Source organism: Ovis aries, chromosome 24 (assembly GCF_016772045.2).
Source record: "Ovis aries strain OAR_USU_Benz2616 breed Rambouillet chromosome 24, ARS-UI_Ramb_v3.0, whole genome shotgun sequence".
NCBI classification, from domain to species: Eukaryota; Metazoa; Chordata; class Mammalia; order Artiodactyla; family Bovidae; genus Ovis; species Ovis aries.
The window spans coordinates 4263003-4281424 of NC_056077.1; the positions used below are offsets into that span (position 1 = coordinate 4263003).

Here is an 18422-nt window from a genome sequence, read left to right on the forward strand (position 1 = left end):
CTTTGAGTCTTTCATTTTTAAAACATGTTTTATTTTCAGACCAAAAATGACACGATTTAAAAAAAAATTTATTGATGTATAGTTGATCTACAATGTTGTGCTGATTTCTGCAGTACAGCAAAGTGATTCGGTTATACATATGCACAGAGTTCTTTTCCGTATTCTTTTCCATTCTGGTTTATCACAGGATATCGAGTACAGTTCCCTGTGCTCTACAGTAGGACTTGTTTATCCATCCTGTATATAGCAGTTTGCATCTGCTAATCCCAGACGCCCAGTCCTTCCCTCCCCCACCACCCTCTTTGACAACCACCAGTCTGTTCCCTATGTCTGTGAGACTGTTTCTGTTTTGTCAATAAGTTCAACTGTGTCATATTTTAGATTCCACGTATGAATGGTATCATATGGTATTTATCTTTAACTTACTTCACTCAGTATGATAATCTCTAGGTCCATCCATGTTGTTGCAAATGGCATTATTTCATTCTTTTGGGGCTGAGTAATATTCCATTGTATATATGTACCTCAGCCTGTTCATCCATCCATCTTTCAGTGGACATTTAGGCTGTTTCCATGTCTTGACTATTGTGAATAGTGTTGCTATGAGCATAGGGGTACATATATCTTTTCAAATTATAGTTTTGTCCAGATATATGCCCAGGAGCAGGATTGCTGGATCATTTGGCAACTTTATTTTTCATTTTTTGAGGAACCTCCGTACTGTTTGCCAAGTGGCTGTATCAGCTTACATTCCCATCAGCAGTGTATGAAAGTCCCATTTTCTCCACACCCTCTTTGGCATTTATTATTTGCAGACTTTTTGATGTTGGACATTTTGTCCAGTGTGGTACCTCATTGTGGTTTTAATTTACAATTCTCTAAGAATAGCAAGAAGAGATAAAAAAGCCTTCCTCAGCAATCAGTGCAAAGAAATAGAGGAAAACAACAGAATGGGAAAGACTAGAGATCTCTTCAAGAAAATTAGAGATACCAAGGGAACATTTCATGCAAAGAGGGGCTCGATAAAGGATAGAAATGGTATGGACCTAACAGAAGCAGAAGATATTAAGAAGAGATGGCAAGAATACACAGAAGAACTGTACAAAAAAGATCCTCACGGCCAAGATTATCACAATGGTGTGATCACTCACCTAGAGCCAGATATCCTGGAATGTGAAGTCAAGTGGGCCTTAGAAAGCATCACTATGAACAAAGCTAGTGGAGGTGATGGAATTCCAGTTGAGCTCTTTCAAATCCTGAAAGATGATGCTGTGAAGGTGCTGCTCTCAATATGCCAGCAAATTTGGAAAACTCAGCAATGGCCACAGGACTGGAAAAGGTCAGTTTTCATTCCAATCCCAAAGAAAGGCAATGCTAAAGAATGCTCAAACTACTGCACGATTGCTCTCATCTCACACGCTAGTAAAGTAATGCTCAAAATTCTCCAAGCCAGGCTTCAGCAATATGTGAACTGTGAACTTCCAGATGTTCAAGCTGGTTTTAGAAAAGGCAGAGGAACCAGAGATCAAATTGCCAACATCTGCTGGATCATGGAAAAAGCAAGAGAGTTCCATAAAAACATCTATTTCTGCTTTATTGACTATGCCAAAGCCTTTGACTGTGTGGATCACAATAAACTGTGGAAAATTCTGAAAGAGATGGGAATACTAGACCACCTGACCTGCCTCTTGAGAAACCTATATGCAGGTCAGGAAGCAACAGTTAGAACTGGACATGGAACAACAGACTGGTTCCAAATAGGAAAAGGAGTATGTCGAGGCTGTATATTGTCACCCTGCTTATTTAACTTCTATGCAGAGTACACCACGAGAAACGCTGGGCTGGAAGAAGCACAGGCTGTAATCAAGATTGCCGGGTGAAATATCAATAACCTCAGATATGCAGATGACACCACCCTTATGGCAGAAAGTGAAGAGGAACTCAAAAGCCTCTTGATGAAAGTGAAAGAGGAGAGTGAGAAAGTTGGCTTAAAGCTCAACATTCAGAAAATAAAGATCGTGGCATCTGGTCCCATCACTTCATGGGAACTAGATGGGGAAACAGTGTCAGAGTTTATTTTTTGGGCTCCAAAATCACGGCAGATGGTGACTGCAGCCATGAAATTAAAAGACACTTACTCCTTGGAAGAAAAGTTACGACCACCTTAGATAGCATATTGAAAAGCAGAGACACATTACTTTGCCAACAAAGGTCCGTCTAGTCAAGGCTATGGTTTTTCCAGTGGTCAAATATGGATGTGAGAGTTGGACTGTGAAGAAAGCTGAGCACTGAAGAATTTATTTTTTTGAACTGTGGTGTTGGAGAAGACTCTTGAGAGTCCCTTGGACTGCAAGGAGATCCAACCAGTCCATTCTAAAGGAGATCAGTCCTGGGATTTCTTTGGAGGGAATGACGCTGAAGCTGAAACTCCAGTACTTTGGCCACCTCATGCGAAGAGTTGACTTACTGGAAAAGACTCTGATGCTGGGAGGGATTGGGGGCAGGAGGAGAAGGGAACTACAGAGGTTGAGATAGCTGGATGGCATCAGTGACTCAATGTACGTGAGTCTGGGTGAACTCTGGGAGTTGGTGATGGACAGGGAGGCCTGGCGTGCTGCGATTCATGGGGTCACAAAGATTTGGACACGACTGAGGGACTGAACTGAACTGAATAATTAGCAATGTTGAGCATCTCTTCATTGTTACTAGTGGACGTTTATACATCTTCTTTGGAAAAATGTCTATTTAGGTTCTGCCCATTTTTCACTTGGGTTGGTTTTTTGTTCTTGAATTGTGTGAGCTGTTTGTATATTTTGGAAATTAAGCCCTTGTCCATTGCATCATTTGCAAATATTTTCTCCCAGTCCATATGTTGTCTTTTCCTTTTGTTTATGGTTTCCTTTGCTGTGCAAAAGTTTGTAAGTTTGATTAGGTCACATTTGTATATTTTTGTTTTTATTTCTGTTGCTTTGGGAGACTGATCTAAGAAAACATTGCTGTCATTTATGTCAGAGAATGTTTTGCCCGTGTTCTCTTCTAGGAATTTTATGGTGAGTGACACGATTTTTATTTTTTCAGTATTCATTATTTATCTGGCTGCGCCAGGTCTTAGTTGCAGCATGCAGGATCTTAGATCTCTGTTGTGGCTTGTAGGATCCATAGTTGTAGTATGGGAGTTTTAGTTATGGCAGGTGAACTATTAGGTGGGCTTGTATGAATAATTTCACGGGCTGGTAGGGAATTGAGGACCCTCAGGCTGAGGGTGGGCTGGAGTGCAGCTGGTCTGACTCAAGGGGGATCTATCAGGGTGTGGGGGCGGTGCTTTCCTGCTGAGTGGGGATATGTCTGATGAGAGCAGGGGATACCAAGGGAGCCTGTGAGACCAAGGATGTCAAGGTAGGTAACACCTGAACTGTTAGTCTACGGGGAGTTCCCTGGCAGTTCAGTGGTCAGGATTTGGTGCTTTCACTGCCATGGCCCGGGTTCAATCCCTGGTTGGAGGACTGAGATCCCATCAGCTGCACACATGGCCAAAATAAATAGAAATCTTGGTCTAACCTCACAGTGGGGACCCCCTGGGGCATCTCACAGGAGGGCTAAGGCAGAGGGACTTGTTCTGGGATTCAGCCCTTGTCGGGCAATGTGGGGAGTGTTGTGATGCAGTTGGGGTGGGCTGGTGCGGTTGGGAAGCAGGGAGTTCTGTGACTGGTGTGCTAACCAGTCTTATCGGGAAGGCTGGAGGAGCGAAGCCAGTCTAACGGTCTAACTGGTTGAGAAGCGGCCACTCGGCTCAGCCAGCACAGGAGCCGTGTGGTTGTCGCTGAGCCCAAGCTCTGTCTGCTCACCTCACGACAGGCCAGTAAATCGGGAGCTGAGTTGTTGGAACAGGAATGATGACTTAAATTGGAAACCTAGCAGGCAGAGGGCCTTCCCAGGTGGCGCCAGTGCTATAGGACCTGCCTGCCAATGCAGGAGACATAAGAGACGCGGGTTTGATCCCTGGGTCGCAAAGATGCTGGAGGAGGGCATGGCAACCTGCTCCAGTGTTCTTGCCTTAGAGAATCCCATGGAGAGAGGAGCCTGATGGGCTACAGCCCGTAGGGCTGCAAAGCGCTGGACACAACTGAGCGAATGAGCACGTGCAGCAGACTGAGGAGATGGCAGCCTGGTGTCTCAAAAACACCATCTTCCCTCAGTGGAAATCCGGCTCCTGTTATATACGGGAGGGGGTGGGGCCCGCTGCGGCACCAACCAGTGGCTGAGCAGGACCACTAATGGCTGCTGGTGGACAGTTGCTCAATGTCAGGTAGCTTACCTGGGGGAGGGGCCCACTGTGGCACCAACCAGTGGCTGAGCAGGGCTGCTGGGGCGGCTCAAGCCTGGTGGGTATTACACCCTGGCAGAAAGGTGCTGCACCAGAAAGAGGCCAGGTCTGAAGAAGTACCAGCCAGATATCGTGGTGGCCACTCAGAGGCAGCTAAATCCACCATTACTGGGACCTCCGTCTGAGGTGGCAGGCGCCATGGGCTCAGCCCGCTGCTGGCTTCAAGGGTCAGTCCTTGACTGATGAGGTAGCCTGGGAGCTGGAGACCCCAGAGTGCAGCTCCTGCCTGCCTGCTTATGCAGTGGGTGGGTGGGGTCCAGTGGGCTGGGCGTGGCCGGCCCTGTGAGGAGAGGTGCAGGGGAGCCGCCCCTGGCTTCAGGGCATGTGGCTCCTGCCATTGAGGGAGGAGGGAAGAGCCCCTCACGCCTCGGGTTGGGACCGGGGAGGCCGCTGTCACACATGGTCGTGTTTGTAGTCTGGACGACGTTCCGTTCTTGGCTGAGTTCAGGCATGACCAGGACTGGTCTTGTTAGGTCTTGAGCTCATCACGGGGTGCAGCAGCCTTGTCAGTCAGGGCTCCTGGGACATTACCGTCACAGGAGTGAACCACCCCCCCAGCCAGGGCCAGTTCCCTGTCCAAGCTGCCTCTCTCCTCTTTTGCACCCCCTTGTAGCCGAGGGTGGCTGGAGTCAACCCAGGATGCTCATCTCAGTACCTAGAGAGAAGCGTGCAGGGCAGGAGGTCATTAGCTGGACTGTGTGTGGTTAGACCTCCCGCTTTCGTACACGTGAGCTGTCCGGTCCTCTCACTGAGCAGGCCCTGCACTTCAGGCTTTGGACAGCAGACATCACCTGCCACAGTGCAAGTGGTTGTCAGATCCTGAAGACAGAGACCTTGATTGCCAAACCCAGACCATGAAAACCACCCCAGAGTCAGGCTGGTCTTTCCCTAGAGACTCCATTGACTTTTGGAGGCCCATCATGAACTGCATACTTGACTGATGGTTTATGTGAAATTTACACTGATGCTACAAAAAGTGTCCGCTCCAACATGAATTCTCTTCAATTACACAAGGAGAAATTCAGGGCTTGCTTTGGTGTCTGCTAGCGAACTGACATCTACTCAGTTTGTTGGGCTCCCAGAGTAGGAACCTAGGGTTTCCTAACTCCAAGGAGGAGTCCTGATTCTAGAGGCTTCCAAGGAGTGAGCTGCTTCTCTGTCACCCCCCTGCCTGCTTCCCAGAAGGGGTCATCAGCTCTTACAGAACTGAAGGACTTAAATTAAGTCAGCCTGGGGACTTCCCTGGAGGTCCAGTGGTTAAGAATCTGCCTCCCAAAGCAGAGGACACAGGTTCCATCCCGGGTCAGGGAACCGAAATCCCATATGCCACAAGGGCAACTAAGCCCACCAGCCACAACTACCAAACCTGCGCATCTCAAGTGGAGAGAAGCCCCAAGCGACTTAGCACACACAGCGTATTTATAAAAGACGGCCCATGGGTCTGTTGGAACATTGCTCAGAGACTAACTGAGCAGCTACTCTGCCTACCCTAGGCTCTCGGAAGCTCACCCTCTCACCCACGTTCTCTGGTGTCCTAGCAACTGGAAAGTGCTCTGAGCTCCAACCAGGGCAGAGGCCATTCTCTCCCTGACCACTGTGACTTGCAGGCTCCCCAGGAGCCTGAGGACCTGTCCGTGCCACCCAAGGGCCCACTGAAAGCCACCGCTTGTCCCCATACACACCCAGAAGGCTGGCTGGGGCCAGCCCATGACCCTGGCAAAATGAGCTTCTCGCTCAAGTTCTCGGAGCTGGTCAACATCGCCATCCCGCAGTGCGGGGTGGTGAACTTCAAGGCCCTGCACTTCCTGCTCCATGGCATCCTGGAGCACATCCACATGGCGGAGCTGGAAAAGGACCTCTCAGGGGATGAGGACTTCCTCCAAGCCTCTCTGTCCATCACATTCCCGCCACGGGAAGGGGACGCCCAACCCACCCTCAGCCCCCTGAAGAGGCTCGGCAACATCTTCGACCACCTGGTGAGCCGCGTGGACAAGCTGGAGAGCCAGCTGGCCGCGCTGAGGGACGTGCCATCCACTGCCCAGCTGCTGGAGAGCAGCCAGGGCACCAGGCAGCCTGCCCAGGAGCTGTGGAACCTGATCAGGCTCCAGAAGAAGGTGGAGGGCAACGAGGAAGCTGTGGCCAAGGTAAGCCGCCCAGCCTCCAGACACAGCCCTCCACCTTGACTCTCCTGCCCGGCGTTCACCCCACCCGCCCCTCCACCCCCGATGAGAGGCCCTTCCCTTAAATGGGGAGGGATTCGGCTTTGGACTCAGGTGGAACCTGAGTTTGCAACCTGAGTGGCCAGGTTTGCATCCTTCATCAGCATAGAGGGAAGAAGGCCACAGTGTCTGGAGGGGGCGCATACACAGAGACAGAAAGCTGATGAGTGGCTGCCAGGGGCTGGAGGGAGCAGGCGTGGGAGAGACTGCCTAGTGGTTACGGGGCTTCCTTTTGGGGGTGATGCCGAGGTGTTAGAACCACAGAGAGCTGGCGATTGCACCGCATTGTGAGTGCCCTAAACGCATTCACTGAACCATACACTTTCAAATGGTATGTTATGTGAATATCACCTCAGTGGGGGGAAAAAAATAATCGACTTATAGGATCTGCTGTGAAGAAACTGAAAGTGTTAGTTGCTCAGTCATATCTGACTCTTTGTGACCCCATGGACTGTAGCCCCCAGGTTCCTCTGTCCACAGGATACTCCAGGCAAGAATACTGGAGTGGGTTGCCATTTCCTTCTCTGGGGATCTTCCCAACCCAGGGATCAAACCCTGGTCTCCTGAATCACTGGCGGATTCTTTCCCATCTGAGCCCCCTGGGAAGCATAGGACCTACGGGCGAGGAAACTGACAGCATGAAACGTTCATGGATTGGCTGAGGGTGCAGAGCCTGTGACGGTGGAACAGGTGGTGAGCTGAGGCCTCCTGTTTCAGGACCCACCTGGGACCACTCGCTCGCCTGCCCCCCACCCCACACACAGTTATCCATCCGGAGCTGCAGCCTTGGGGAAGAGTTGGATCCTGGGGAATAAATACTCCGGCTCCTCTCTCCTCCCTTCCTCCCATGGCCACACAGTAGGGCCAGAAGTCAGAGCACCCCGGGGTGTGGAGGGCACAGCCTGCCGGCAGCTCCTGGGGGCGCTGAGTAGGGGCGGAGGATGGGTGTGCGGGGGCGCCAGAGGACATCCATTGCACGGAGGGACCATTTCACGACGTCTTAGATTAACTCTCTTGTGTTTAAATTTATTTTTATTTTAAAAAGATTTTTATTTGTTTGGCTGCTCGGGTCTTAGTTGCAGCATGTAGGATCTAGTCCCCTGACCCAGAGATGGAACCTGGGCCCCCTGCATAGGGAGCACAGAGTCTTAGCCACTGGACGACCAGTTAACTCCCCAACACTCTTCTTTTTTAAATTGAGGTGTAAGTCACATAGCATAAAGTGAACAACCATGTGGCATTTTGGCTCATTGATAATGTAATACAAGCACCACCCCTGTCCCCTTCTAAACCGTTTCTGTGGCTCCAAAAGGAACCCTGTGTCCTTGTCACTCCCCACCCTACTCCCCGACAAGACCCACCTGCTCTCTGGCCCTAATGTTTTACCAGATCTGGGCATTTCATATAAATGGAATCATGCAGTATGTGGCCTTTTGTGTCTGGCTTCTCTCTCTGAGCCCCAGATTTCCCAGGTTCACCCACATTGTAGCCTGGGTCTGTGCTTCACCCCCTTTTATGGCTGAATAGTATTCTGTTGTAGGGACAGACAACATCGGGTTTAACCACTCAGCTGTTGGCAGGCATTTGGGTTGAGACTCTTTTTAAATAAAGGAGTGTGTATTATTTGAGGGATGCAGGGGTTTCTCAGCAGCAGCAAAAAAGGAAGAAAGTAGGTGGGCAGGCCTGATAGGGTGAAAGCCTTCACTTCAACCTGCATCTTGAATATGGCTTTAACCCGTCTCAGCTTCCAGACGCTAGTCTCCAGGTTTTCTGATTATAATTTTTGGGTAAGAGAATGAGACAGCCCACCTGGGGTCAGGCGTCCACTCCTGGCCAGACAGGCAGGGTGGTGCCTAAGAATTAGAGCCCCTTGGGGCCTGTTCCCGCTGCCTCGACTAGCAGGCACCCCAGACGGTATCCACACACAGGGGCCACCAGGCTTTATGTCTAAGCTGAGAAAGGTGGGAGCCCCGGTGCCAGGGTTTTGTAGAGATGTCAGACAAGCCTAACTCCCTTCCTAGAACCCAGAGTCGCTGGGCCACGAGAAGGACAGGCCAGAGTCCACCAGTCTAACTTTGCTGGGTCTCATGCCCCTTCTCCTCATTTCCCTTTCACCCTAGCTCCCCGACTGGCCCCATCCCCGGGGGAGTGATCTTGAGAATAAGCTCACTGCGTGCCAGGTGAGCCGGGCGCTACATCTGTTCCTCCGTCAATCTTCTTAGCGACTCTTAAGAGGCAGGTGCTGTCATTATCCTGAGCTTACACATGAGGAAATGGAGGCGCAGAGAGGTCAGGGTTAGAAAACAGGGAGCCAGACTCAGCCTGTGCTGAGTGGGCAAGCGGAAGGCATAGGAATGTGGACGCTGAGATGCCTCGCCACTTATCACCCGGAAGGGTGAGGGGCGGCCGTGGCTTCCTCCTTCCAAGATTGTTACAACAATTAAGCAAGATAAAGCGTGGGAACCACTCAGCACAGAGCTGGACGTCTGTTCTGGCCAAGGTGGCTGATGAGATGAGGGGCAAAGCGGCATAGTGTGAACCGTGAATTCCTGTGCTCAGTGAGAGCCTCTGGGCACAGAGGACCGCACCGTGCATGACTCTGTTCACAGGCAATCTGCCCAGAATAGACCAGTCCGTAGTGACAGAAAGTGGCGGTTGCCAGGGGCTGGAGGTTGAGCCCTGGTGGGAACAGGCTTTCTTTTAGAAGTGACGAAAATGTTCTGGAACACTAAACAGTGGTGATGGTCGTACACACTTGTGCATGTGCCGAATGCCCCCAAATTGTGCACTTTAGTAATGCTTTGTGTGTTTTACCATATGCATGAAAAGCAGGGATTGGCAGAAGCAGTTAAAAGAAAGGAAAAAAAAAAACCCCATAATCTAAGCCATATGCTGTCTCCAAGAGACGCACTTTGCTTCAAAGACAAACAGGTTGGAGAGAAAAAGATATTGCACACAGGTAACAGCCAGAAGGGAGCCAAAGTGACTGTACTAACCGCAGACAGATAGACCTTAAGACAAGAATTGTTGCTAGACACACAGCAGGCTGCAGGGGTGGCCGAGGGCAGGTTGTGCAGGCCTCAGAGCTGGGTGGTGTCTGAGGTGTCAGCCCCTCCAGAGCAGCCTGCCTTGATGGATGAAGGCTTTTAGAAATCACGATTACCCAGAATGTCCCAGCCAGCTCACACAGCGGACTGGTAGACAGGTTTGGAACTGGTCACGCCGCCCTCAGAGGACTGCTTGTGCACCTAGGAATATCCCCACCACCGTTACAGAATGTCACCAAGTCCCAGCCTGTCTGAGGATGCTGGGGTTACAACGGTGACCCATTGTTAGGGTTGCCATGGTAGCTGGTTCTAGGGTGGTACAGGCTGCTTAGCTAAGAGTCTGCAACATACCCCCACCACCCACCCCACCACCGCCTGCATCAGTCAGTCTGGCAGACCAAATGCCACCCCTTATGGGGAAAGACAAGTCTGCCAGCCCCGGCATCCATCCCAGACAGGGTGAATGGCGCCCTGGAGACTAAGGCAGGCACCCAGGGGACGTCTGGAGAGATGGCTTGGGAGGACCTACAGGCATGGCATGAGGGTTGGTGCTCCTGGTCAGCACACTGCCGGGTTTGGGGACTCGGGAGCGGGACAGCAGGGCCTCACTAAGCAGGCTTAGATTGCAGTTTCTAACCTTCGGCATGGTTAACATCTGGGGCCAGGGGCTTCTCTGTGGTGGAGAGTGTCCCGTGCACTGAGGACACTAAGCAGCATCCTTGGCCTCCGGCCACTAGAGGACAGGGCACCCCTTAGTCATGACGACCAGAAATGTCTCCAGACTTGGCCAAATGCCCGTTGGGGCCCAGACTGCCCTGTCGAGAACTGCTGAGTTAGAAAGCATGGGCTCCTGGCCCACTGTGTGTCATCTCCATAACTTCCATGGGGGTGCCGACCCAGACTTTGGGCGCCAGGGAGTCTCCCGGAATCACAGGTTCCCAGGCAGCCCTGACCAGGAGCTTTAGAAAGTTGTTCAGAAGACCCTGCCTGTCTCCTTGAGGTCTCGGTTATCTCATCTGTGATGATAACCCCTGCTGGCCGGCCACGGGGGAAAATGAGGGGCCGCTGTTTGTTATTTATTATTAAGATTGTTTGGGCTCACCCTGTTGCCATAAATACACTCGTAGGTCCCACTGTGCATGCTAAGGTGCTTCAGTCATTTCCAACTCTTTGTGACACTAAGAACTGTAGCCCGCCAGGCTCCTCTGTCCCTGGGAGTCTCTAGGCAAGGATACTGGAGTGGGTTGCCATGCCCTCCTCTAGGGGATCTTCCCAATGCAAGGATCGAACCTGCGTCTCCTGAGTCTCCTGCCTTGCAGGCGGATTCTTTACTGCTGAGCCTTTGATACCAGCACCTCTTGAGAAGAGTCTTCCTCCTCTCTGGTGCAGCCCTTGCCCTCAGGACAGCCAGGCCATCTTTTCTGGGTTTGCCCTGCACTTCCCCATGGGAGGGAGGTTGATACCTGCTCAGGTAACTTGGTCCTTCTGGTTACACCTGGAGAGACAAGGGGAGGGGGAGGAGTCCTGCATAGATGGGGCACCTGGTCCTTGTGGATTTCTCCGAAAAGCGTGTTTTCACCTACAGAAGATAAGGCCTTGGAAAACCAGTCTCTTCATACCATTATCACTCCCAGCAAAATTAACAATAACTCATAAATACTATTCAATAGACAGTGTTGACAATTTCCCCCAGGTAAAACAAAAATGCTATTTTTTAAAGCTTTATTGAGATATATTCCACATAACAGAGAGTCCATCCATTTAAAGTGTATAGCAGTGTTATATACTAATTGTACTCAATTCATGTAAGTTTTGTTTTTTTTCAACGTGGACCATCTTTAAAGTCCTTACTGAAGTTGTTACCAAATTGCTTCAGTTTTATGTTTTGATTTTTTTGGCTGCGAGGCAGGTGGGATCTTAGCTCCCAGGACAGGGATCAAACCTGCACCCACTGCATGGGAAGGCGAGGTCTTAAGCATGGGACTACCAGGGAAGTCCCTATACCTCAGTTTAAAATGAAGTATACAATGCAATGGGCTTCCCATGTGGTGCTTGTTGTAAAGAACCTGCTTGTCAATGCAGGAGACATGAGACCTGGGTTCAGTCCCTGGATTGGGAAGATCCCCTGGAGGAAGGCATGGCAACCCATTCCAGTATTCTTGCCTGGAGAACCCCGTGGACAGGGGAGCCCGGTGGGCTGTAGTCCATGGGGTCACAAAGAGTCGGACATGACTGAAACGACGTAGCACACACACACATAGAATGCAGCGATTTTAGTATACTCACACGTGTGCAACTTTCACAGTTTTAGGACATTTTCAACAACCCAAAAAGAACCCCCTTAAACCATTAGCTTTCACTCTCCACTCCTGTGCCTCCTTGAGCCCCATTCCTCACTTACCATAATATCTTTAGGTTTATCTGTAGCATGTATCAGTAATTTTTTTTTTTTGGTAGATAATTGTATTTATCAACTGTATGGGCTGCAGTCCATGGGGTTGCAAAGAGTCAGACACGACGGAGCGACTATCACTAACGATGCTGAGCACCTTTTCGTGTGCTTATTAGTCATTTGTATATCATCTTTGGAGAAATGTCTGTTCAGGTCTTTGCCGATTTTTAATTGGATTATTTGTCTTATATGTTTATGGATTCAGTTTGCTAGCATTTTGTTGAGGAGTTTTGTATCCATATTGTAGTTTTCCTGTGGTGTCTTTGATTTTTATCAGTGCAATACTGGCCTCATAGAATGAGTTTGGAATTCTGTTTTTTGGAAAAGTTTGTTGTGTTTTTTTTTTTTTCTACCAGATCTATTATTTATTTATTCATTTTTAGCTACACTACATCTTCATTGCTGTGTACAGACTTTCTCTAGTTGCAGTGAGTGGGGGCTTCTCTTCGTTGTGGTGCGTGGGCTGCTCGTTGCAGGGGCTTCTCTCCCTGCTGAGCACGGGCTCTCGGCAAGTGGTCCTCAGTAGCTGTGGCGCGTGGGCTTTGTTGCTCTGTGGCATGTGGGGTCTTCCTGGACCAGGGATCAAACCTGTGTGCCCTCCATTGGCAGGTGGATTCTTAACCACCGGACCACTGGGGAAGTCCCTGGAGAAGGTTGTTAACACCTTACTGATCCAGGGACTTTTGCAGAAACTAACACCAGTAGCGTTAATACGTCTAGTCAATAATGTGTTAAGAGTTGGTATTAATTCTCCTTTAAAGGTTTCATAAAAGTCATCGGTAAAGCCGCCGGGGCTTGGCCTTTCTTCATGTGTTGTTTTTGTTTTGATAATTCAATCATTTTACTTGTTTCAGGTCTATTCAGATTATCTATTTTTTTTCCTTGAGTCAGCTTTGGAAGTTTATGTCTTTCTGGGAATTTGTCCATCTTATCCAACTTATCTAATTTGCTGGCATACAACTGTTCATAGTATTCCTTCATAATTTTTTTTTATTTCTGTAGGGTCAATAGCAATGTTCCCTATTTCATTTCTCATTCTAGTAATTTGAATCTTCTCTTCTTCTCTTGGTCCGTCTAGCAAAAGGTTTACTGTTGATCTTTTCAAAGAACCAGCTTTTAGTTTCATTGATTTCCTGTGTTATTCTTCATTTTCTCTTTCATTAGTTTCCACTCCAATCTTTATCATTTCATTTTTCCTATCCCCTTTAGGTTTCTTTTGATCTGCTTTCCCCAGTGTCTTAAGGTTGACGGCTAGACTGTTGATTTGAGATCTTTCTTCTTTGTTAATATAGTCACTTCCAGCTAAAATTTCTCTTTAAGCACTGTTTTAGCTACATCCCATAAGTTTTGGTGTGTTTGTGTTTTCATTTTATCTGTTTTTAGAAAGCTTATTTATCTGTCTGTTTGGCTGTGCGGGGTCTTAGTTGCTGCACACAGGATCTTCAGTTGTAGCGAGCAGACTCACAGTTGCAGCATATGGGCTCTAGTTCTAAGACCAGGGACCAAACTCAGGCCTCCTGCATTGGGAGCAGGGAGTCTTAACAACTGCATCTCTAGGGAAGTCCTAGTAGTTTCCTTTTAATTCATCTCAAAGTGTTTCTAATTTCCTTTGCAATTTCTTCTTTGACCCGTTGTTTAGTCAGGACAGGGCTGTTTAATTTCCAAATATTTGTGAACTTTCAAATTCCAAATCAAATGCTACTGATTTCCAATTTAATTCCATTGTTATATATTTTTGTTATACAAAAATCATGCATTTTGTATGACTTCAATCCTTTTTAAATTTATTGAGTTTTGTTTTATGGCCTTAGTATAGGCTATCCTGTAGAATGTCCTGTGTGTATTGTGCCTCTGTTGAGTGGAGTGTCTTGTAGATGTCTGTAACATCCAGCTGGTCTATAGTGATGTTCAGATCTCCTGTTTCCTTGATGATCTTCTGTCTAGTTGTTATATCCATTATTGAAAATGGGATATTGAAGTCTTCAACTATTTCTCCTTTCCGTTCTCTCAGATTTTGCCGCATATATTTTTAGGGCTTCACTACTAGGTGTATATATGTTTATAATTATTATATCTTAGGACTTCGCTGATGTCCAGTGGCTGAGACTCTGCACTCCCAATGCAGAGGGCCCAGGTTCAATCTCTGGTCAGGGAACTAGATCCCATATGGCACAACTAAAGATCCTGCACGCCACAACTAAAAGATCCCTACTGGAGAACTAAGATCCCATATGCTGCATAGTGCAGCCTAAAATTAATAAATAGATAATAAAATGTGTCTCTTTTAGATAGTATGAGGTAGGATCATATTTTCTTATCTATTCTGCCAGTCTGTGCCTTTTAATGTTTACGTTTACATTTAATGTAATTCAGTTTCAACCATTTACATTTAATGTAATTACCCGTGGACAGAGGAGCCTGGGAGGTTATAGTCCATGGATGGGGTCGCAAGAATCAGACATGACTTAGCAACTAAACCACCACCATTACCACCACAGATAAGAAGGACTTCTGCCATTTCACCATTTGTTATTTTTGTTATCTGAATGCCTAACTATACACTATACCCTCTACATACATTATCACATTTTTTCATACCCATTTAATGATTGAAGACTTCAAAATCTAGGAAAATGCAGGAACAGCTCCAGTCATCGGAGGAGCTGAGCAATAAGATCAGTATTGCATCCGTTAGCTCTTGCTTTGAAGTCTCCTCCCTCCTCCTCTGGCTTTTCCCCTTACTCTCCCAGGGTGAATGTACGCATGCAGCCATAAGGACCCTTTGAAAATGTAAATCCAGTGGCTGCCTAGTTGATCCTCCGGTGGTTCTCACTAAAGGGCATGAGATGCTTCCTGATGAATGACTCCTGCTTACTGAACACATTCACACCCAGGGTTGCCCCCTTCCCACTTAGGCCCCTTAGAGCTCAGAGCACGCTTGACTTCACTGTCATTTTATGGCCTCTGAATATGTTCCAGCCTAGGCCTTGGAAGAGCCAAGAAGACTTCAAGAACCATGACTAGCACCAGAGAGCTTCCACACTTTTCCTGTCTTTTCCGCTAGCTACACTCAACTTCACATTTTCCTTTCTTCTCCCTCTTCAGTCCATAAGAACCCTGCAGGATTTGCTCACGGACATTTATGCACTCAAGGTCTCCGTTGAAACCCTCGGGAAGGAGGTGGCCATGCTGAAAGACGTATTTGAGAAGGTAGACCCTCCCCATCATCCCTCATAATGGTCATGCTGCTTGGACCTCTGGCGGTTGGGATGACCAGATAAATCCAAGAAGCCTATTGTTAGTCAAAGAACATAGCTATGGGGGCAAGAGAAGGGCCTGACATGGCCCAGCCACTTGGCCCATCCCACTGAACTCTCTGCAGTTTCCACCATGATCCTCACCCTACTGTGAAAAGACATTTGTGAGTGACAGAAACCTAGTCCATTCTGCCTTAGGCAACATAATGTATTGTCTCATTTACTAAAAATGTCAGGAATGCTGTCAGGCATAGCCAGATCAAGGTGCTCATACCACCTCAAGGTTTCTCCTTCAGTGGCACTTTCCTCTCGGTTGGCTTCATTCTCAGGCAGCTACTCCTGAAGTCCTGGCAGCTCCAGACTTAAAGTCCACCAGCTTAGCAGAAAGAGAGTACTAATTCTTTGTCTGGAAAACTTGGTTCACACTGAAAAGTAGAGTAAACCTAGCATAGGCATATATTCTAGCTCCTTCTGTAGCCCTAAGGATATCAACCAGATATTACGATGATGTGAAAGGATGTGAAATCCCTGAAATGTAAGGTCACAGCTGGTGAGTCAGATCTGGGCTTAAAAGCCAGACCTCCACACCCTCTAGCTAGTTTTGTGGCTGAGGTTTTACAACTCGCCCCCAAATAACAACATTTACCTTATCATCCCTAATGTACAGGTCAGTGTACACAGTTGGTCATCATGGCAACTCTGAGAATTTCATTTTGGGGCTGGGTAGCTCCCTTCTGTAGCAGCAAGGGGACTGTGAGGAAACTGTATTATGAAACGCTAAATAGGATCCTTGGTCAAATCTGTTTGGCAACAATGCCTTCTCAGCCTGCTTCTTGGAGATTCTTAATGTACTTTGGTCCACTGAAGGCTCTACAGCATCCTACAGTACAGAAACCCCTTACATGATTTTTAAGCCTAGCATTTCCCAAACTTATTTGCCCAAGGAACCCTTTCCCACCCAGTGAGAAACGCTTGTTTTGGAACCTGTTCTTCTCTCTCGGTCTCTCGGTCTAAGGCCTTACATTTGCACTGGGGAAGAACCTGGGCCGGGACCATACCCTGCACACTCTGGCTCACAGGCTTGGCTCATTTGACAGATCAGTCCACAAAGAATAGACGCCTTCTCAGAAGATTTGAGAGGGCAGAACCGGAAGATGAGTGCACTGCAGCGGGAAGTGGTGAGGGCCCAGCCCCATCCTCCCACCCCAGATCCATGCCCTCCAGGCCCAGGGGTGTGCAGTGGCAGGGAGGGGGGAAGAGGAGAACAGTCTGGAAAGGCCCCTCTGTTTGCAAGTGTGGAGGAGGAAGCCGCTGAGAGCACCGCACCCTCTGGGTTCACAACCCTTGTTCCCCACCTCCTTCCCCATCCCATCCGCAGGCTTCTCTCCAGAGCAAGGTGACCACCATCCCTAAACCCGAGGACCTGGTGCTCTGGAGCAGTCTCCACGAGGCCATGTTCATCCCGGTAAAGGAAGGACATGGCGGAGGGGGACCGGGGTTGGGGAGGGACGGGTGACAGGGTGGGGGGCAGGGTGATCATGAGCTGGTTTGGAGCAGCCCCACCAGACCAGCCCCACATCCCACAGGGAGCTGCTCCACAACTGCTGGGAGACTCCGACCTGTGGCAGATCTCAGAGCTCGCCTCGGAGACCGCCGTTGCCCAGACAGCCGAGGACCGCGGAGGAGGGGGTCTCAGCCACTTCTCAGAGGCCATCCGGCACCCCAGGTTCCTGGAGACCATCTGGCAGTACCAGGCGCCGGGGCAGCTACTGGAGGAGGAGTCTGCCCAAGAAGCTCTGCTCCTTGGGGCCGAGGGGCCAGACCAGCCCCAAGTGCTAGAGCCTGGGCCTGGGCCTGGGCTTGCATTGGGACCCAGGCCTGTGCCTGGGCCTGGGCCTTCATCCGAAGCTGCGCCTAAGTTCAGACCTGAGCCTGCTCCTGGGCCTGGACCTTCATCTGGACCCAGGCCTGGGCCTGCTCCTGGGCCTGGACCTTCATCTGGGCCTGGGCCTGTGCCTGGACCTGGGCCTTCATCTGGATCTGGGCCTGCATTCGGACCTGGGCCTGCTCCTGGGCCTGGGCCTGTGTTCGGACCTGGGCCTGCCCCTGAACTGGAACCTGCCCCGGGCCTTCAACCCACACCATCAGGATCCTGGACTGTACCACCACAAGGCTGGCCTCCTCCCAGAGGCTTTCCCGGGACTAGCCCTGGGCCTTTCTGGGGCTTCCAGCCTGGCCTAGGCCCAATGGGCTTCCCGCCTGCCAGGTTCCAGGGCTTCAGAGCCCCACCCCCAGCCATGGAGCTGGGCTCAGCTTGGCCTCGTTCACAGCGGTCCATGTACTACCCAGGAGACATGTCTAAGCTCTCAGCTGTCTCAGAAAAGGAGGAAGACTACTCCTCCGTGGAAAGGGGAGGGCCTCTGGACAGAGCCCCGAGGGCTGAGGTCCCGCCAGGAGGCTTCCCTAAGGGATTCTGGTCTGTCGTTCAGCAGATGAAACCCAGCGCTGCCCTCACGGCCGCGGCCGCTGCCTCCTACACCTCTGATGTGGCCACATCAGCAGCCCGGGCGGCCAAGGCCGCTGCCAAGCTGATCAGGGACGCCCCTGCCACCAAATTGGCCACTGTAGCAACCGCCGCAGCCACAGCTGGGCCCTTGGGGGTGCTTGCAGAATTTCTGGGAGCGGGGCCCTCTCGCGGAGCCTTCCCCGAGGGGGAGGTGGAGGACTTGCTGGAAGTGGAGGATGAGGACTTGCTCTGTCCTGCATACTCTCCTGTCTCTGTCCCTCCTGACATGTCCAAGGCCATGCTGGCTGCCAAACATGCCACGACTCCTGAAGAAAAGAAGAAGGCCGTCAGGTATTCCATGAGCCACTTAGCCCAGATGCCCGTCAGACACGACACCCTGAAAGAAGAGTTGGCCCAGCTGTCATCTAACCTGCAGCAGCGTATGACTTACCTAGGTAGGCCCGGCCTGGCTCTTGGAAGGGTAACAAGGGCTCAGGCCCTCCCTGTGGCCTTTGAGACGCACCTCCTCTCCATTTAGCTACCCCAACAAAATGTTA

At 49.8% G+C, this 18422-nt stretch overlaps 1 protein-coding gene across 1 annotated transcript in view; it reads left to right on the forward strand.

Annotated features, from left to right (window-relative positions):
- Nucleotides 1-4651: 4651 nt before the first annotated feature.
- C24H16orf96 (chromosome 24 C16orf96 homolog) overlaps nucleotides 4652-18422 on the forward strand; it is a 38127-nt gene continuing 24356 nt past the window's right edge. The window contains exons 1-5 of the mRNA XM_027962076.3: nucleotides 4652-6528; nucleotides 15208-15312; nucleotides 16457-16537; nucleotides 16738-16824; nucleotides 16946-18320. Coding sequence (XP_027817877.2) covers nucleotides 6106-6528; nucleotides 15208-15312; nucleotides 16457-16537; nucleotides 16738-16824; nucleotides 16946-18320 — 2071 coding nt within the window. The 5' untranslated portion in view covers nucleotides 4652-6105. The remainder of the gene's footprint in view (nucleotides 6529-15207; nucleotides 15313-16456; nucleotides 16538-16737; nucleotides 16825-16945; nucleotides 18321-18422) is intronic.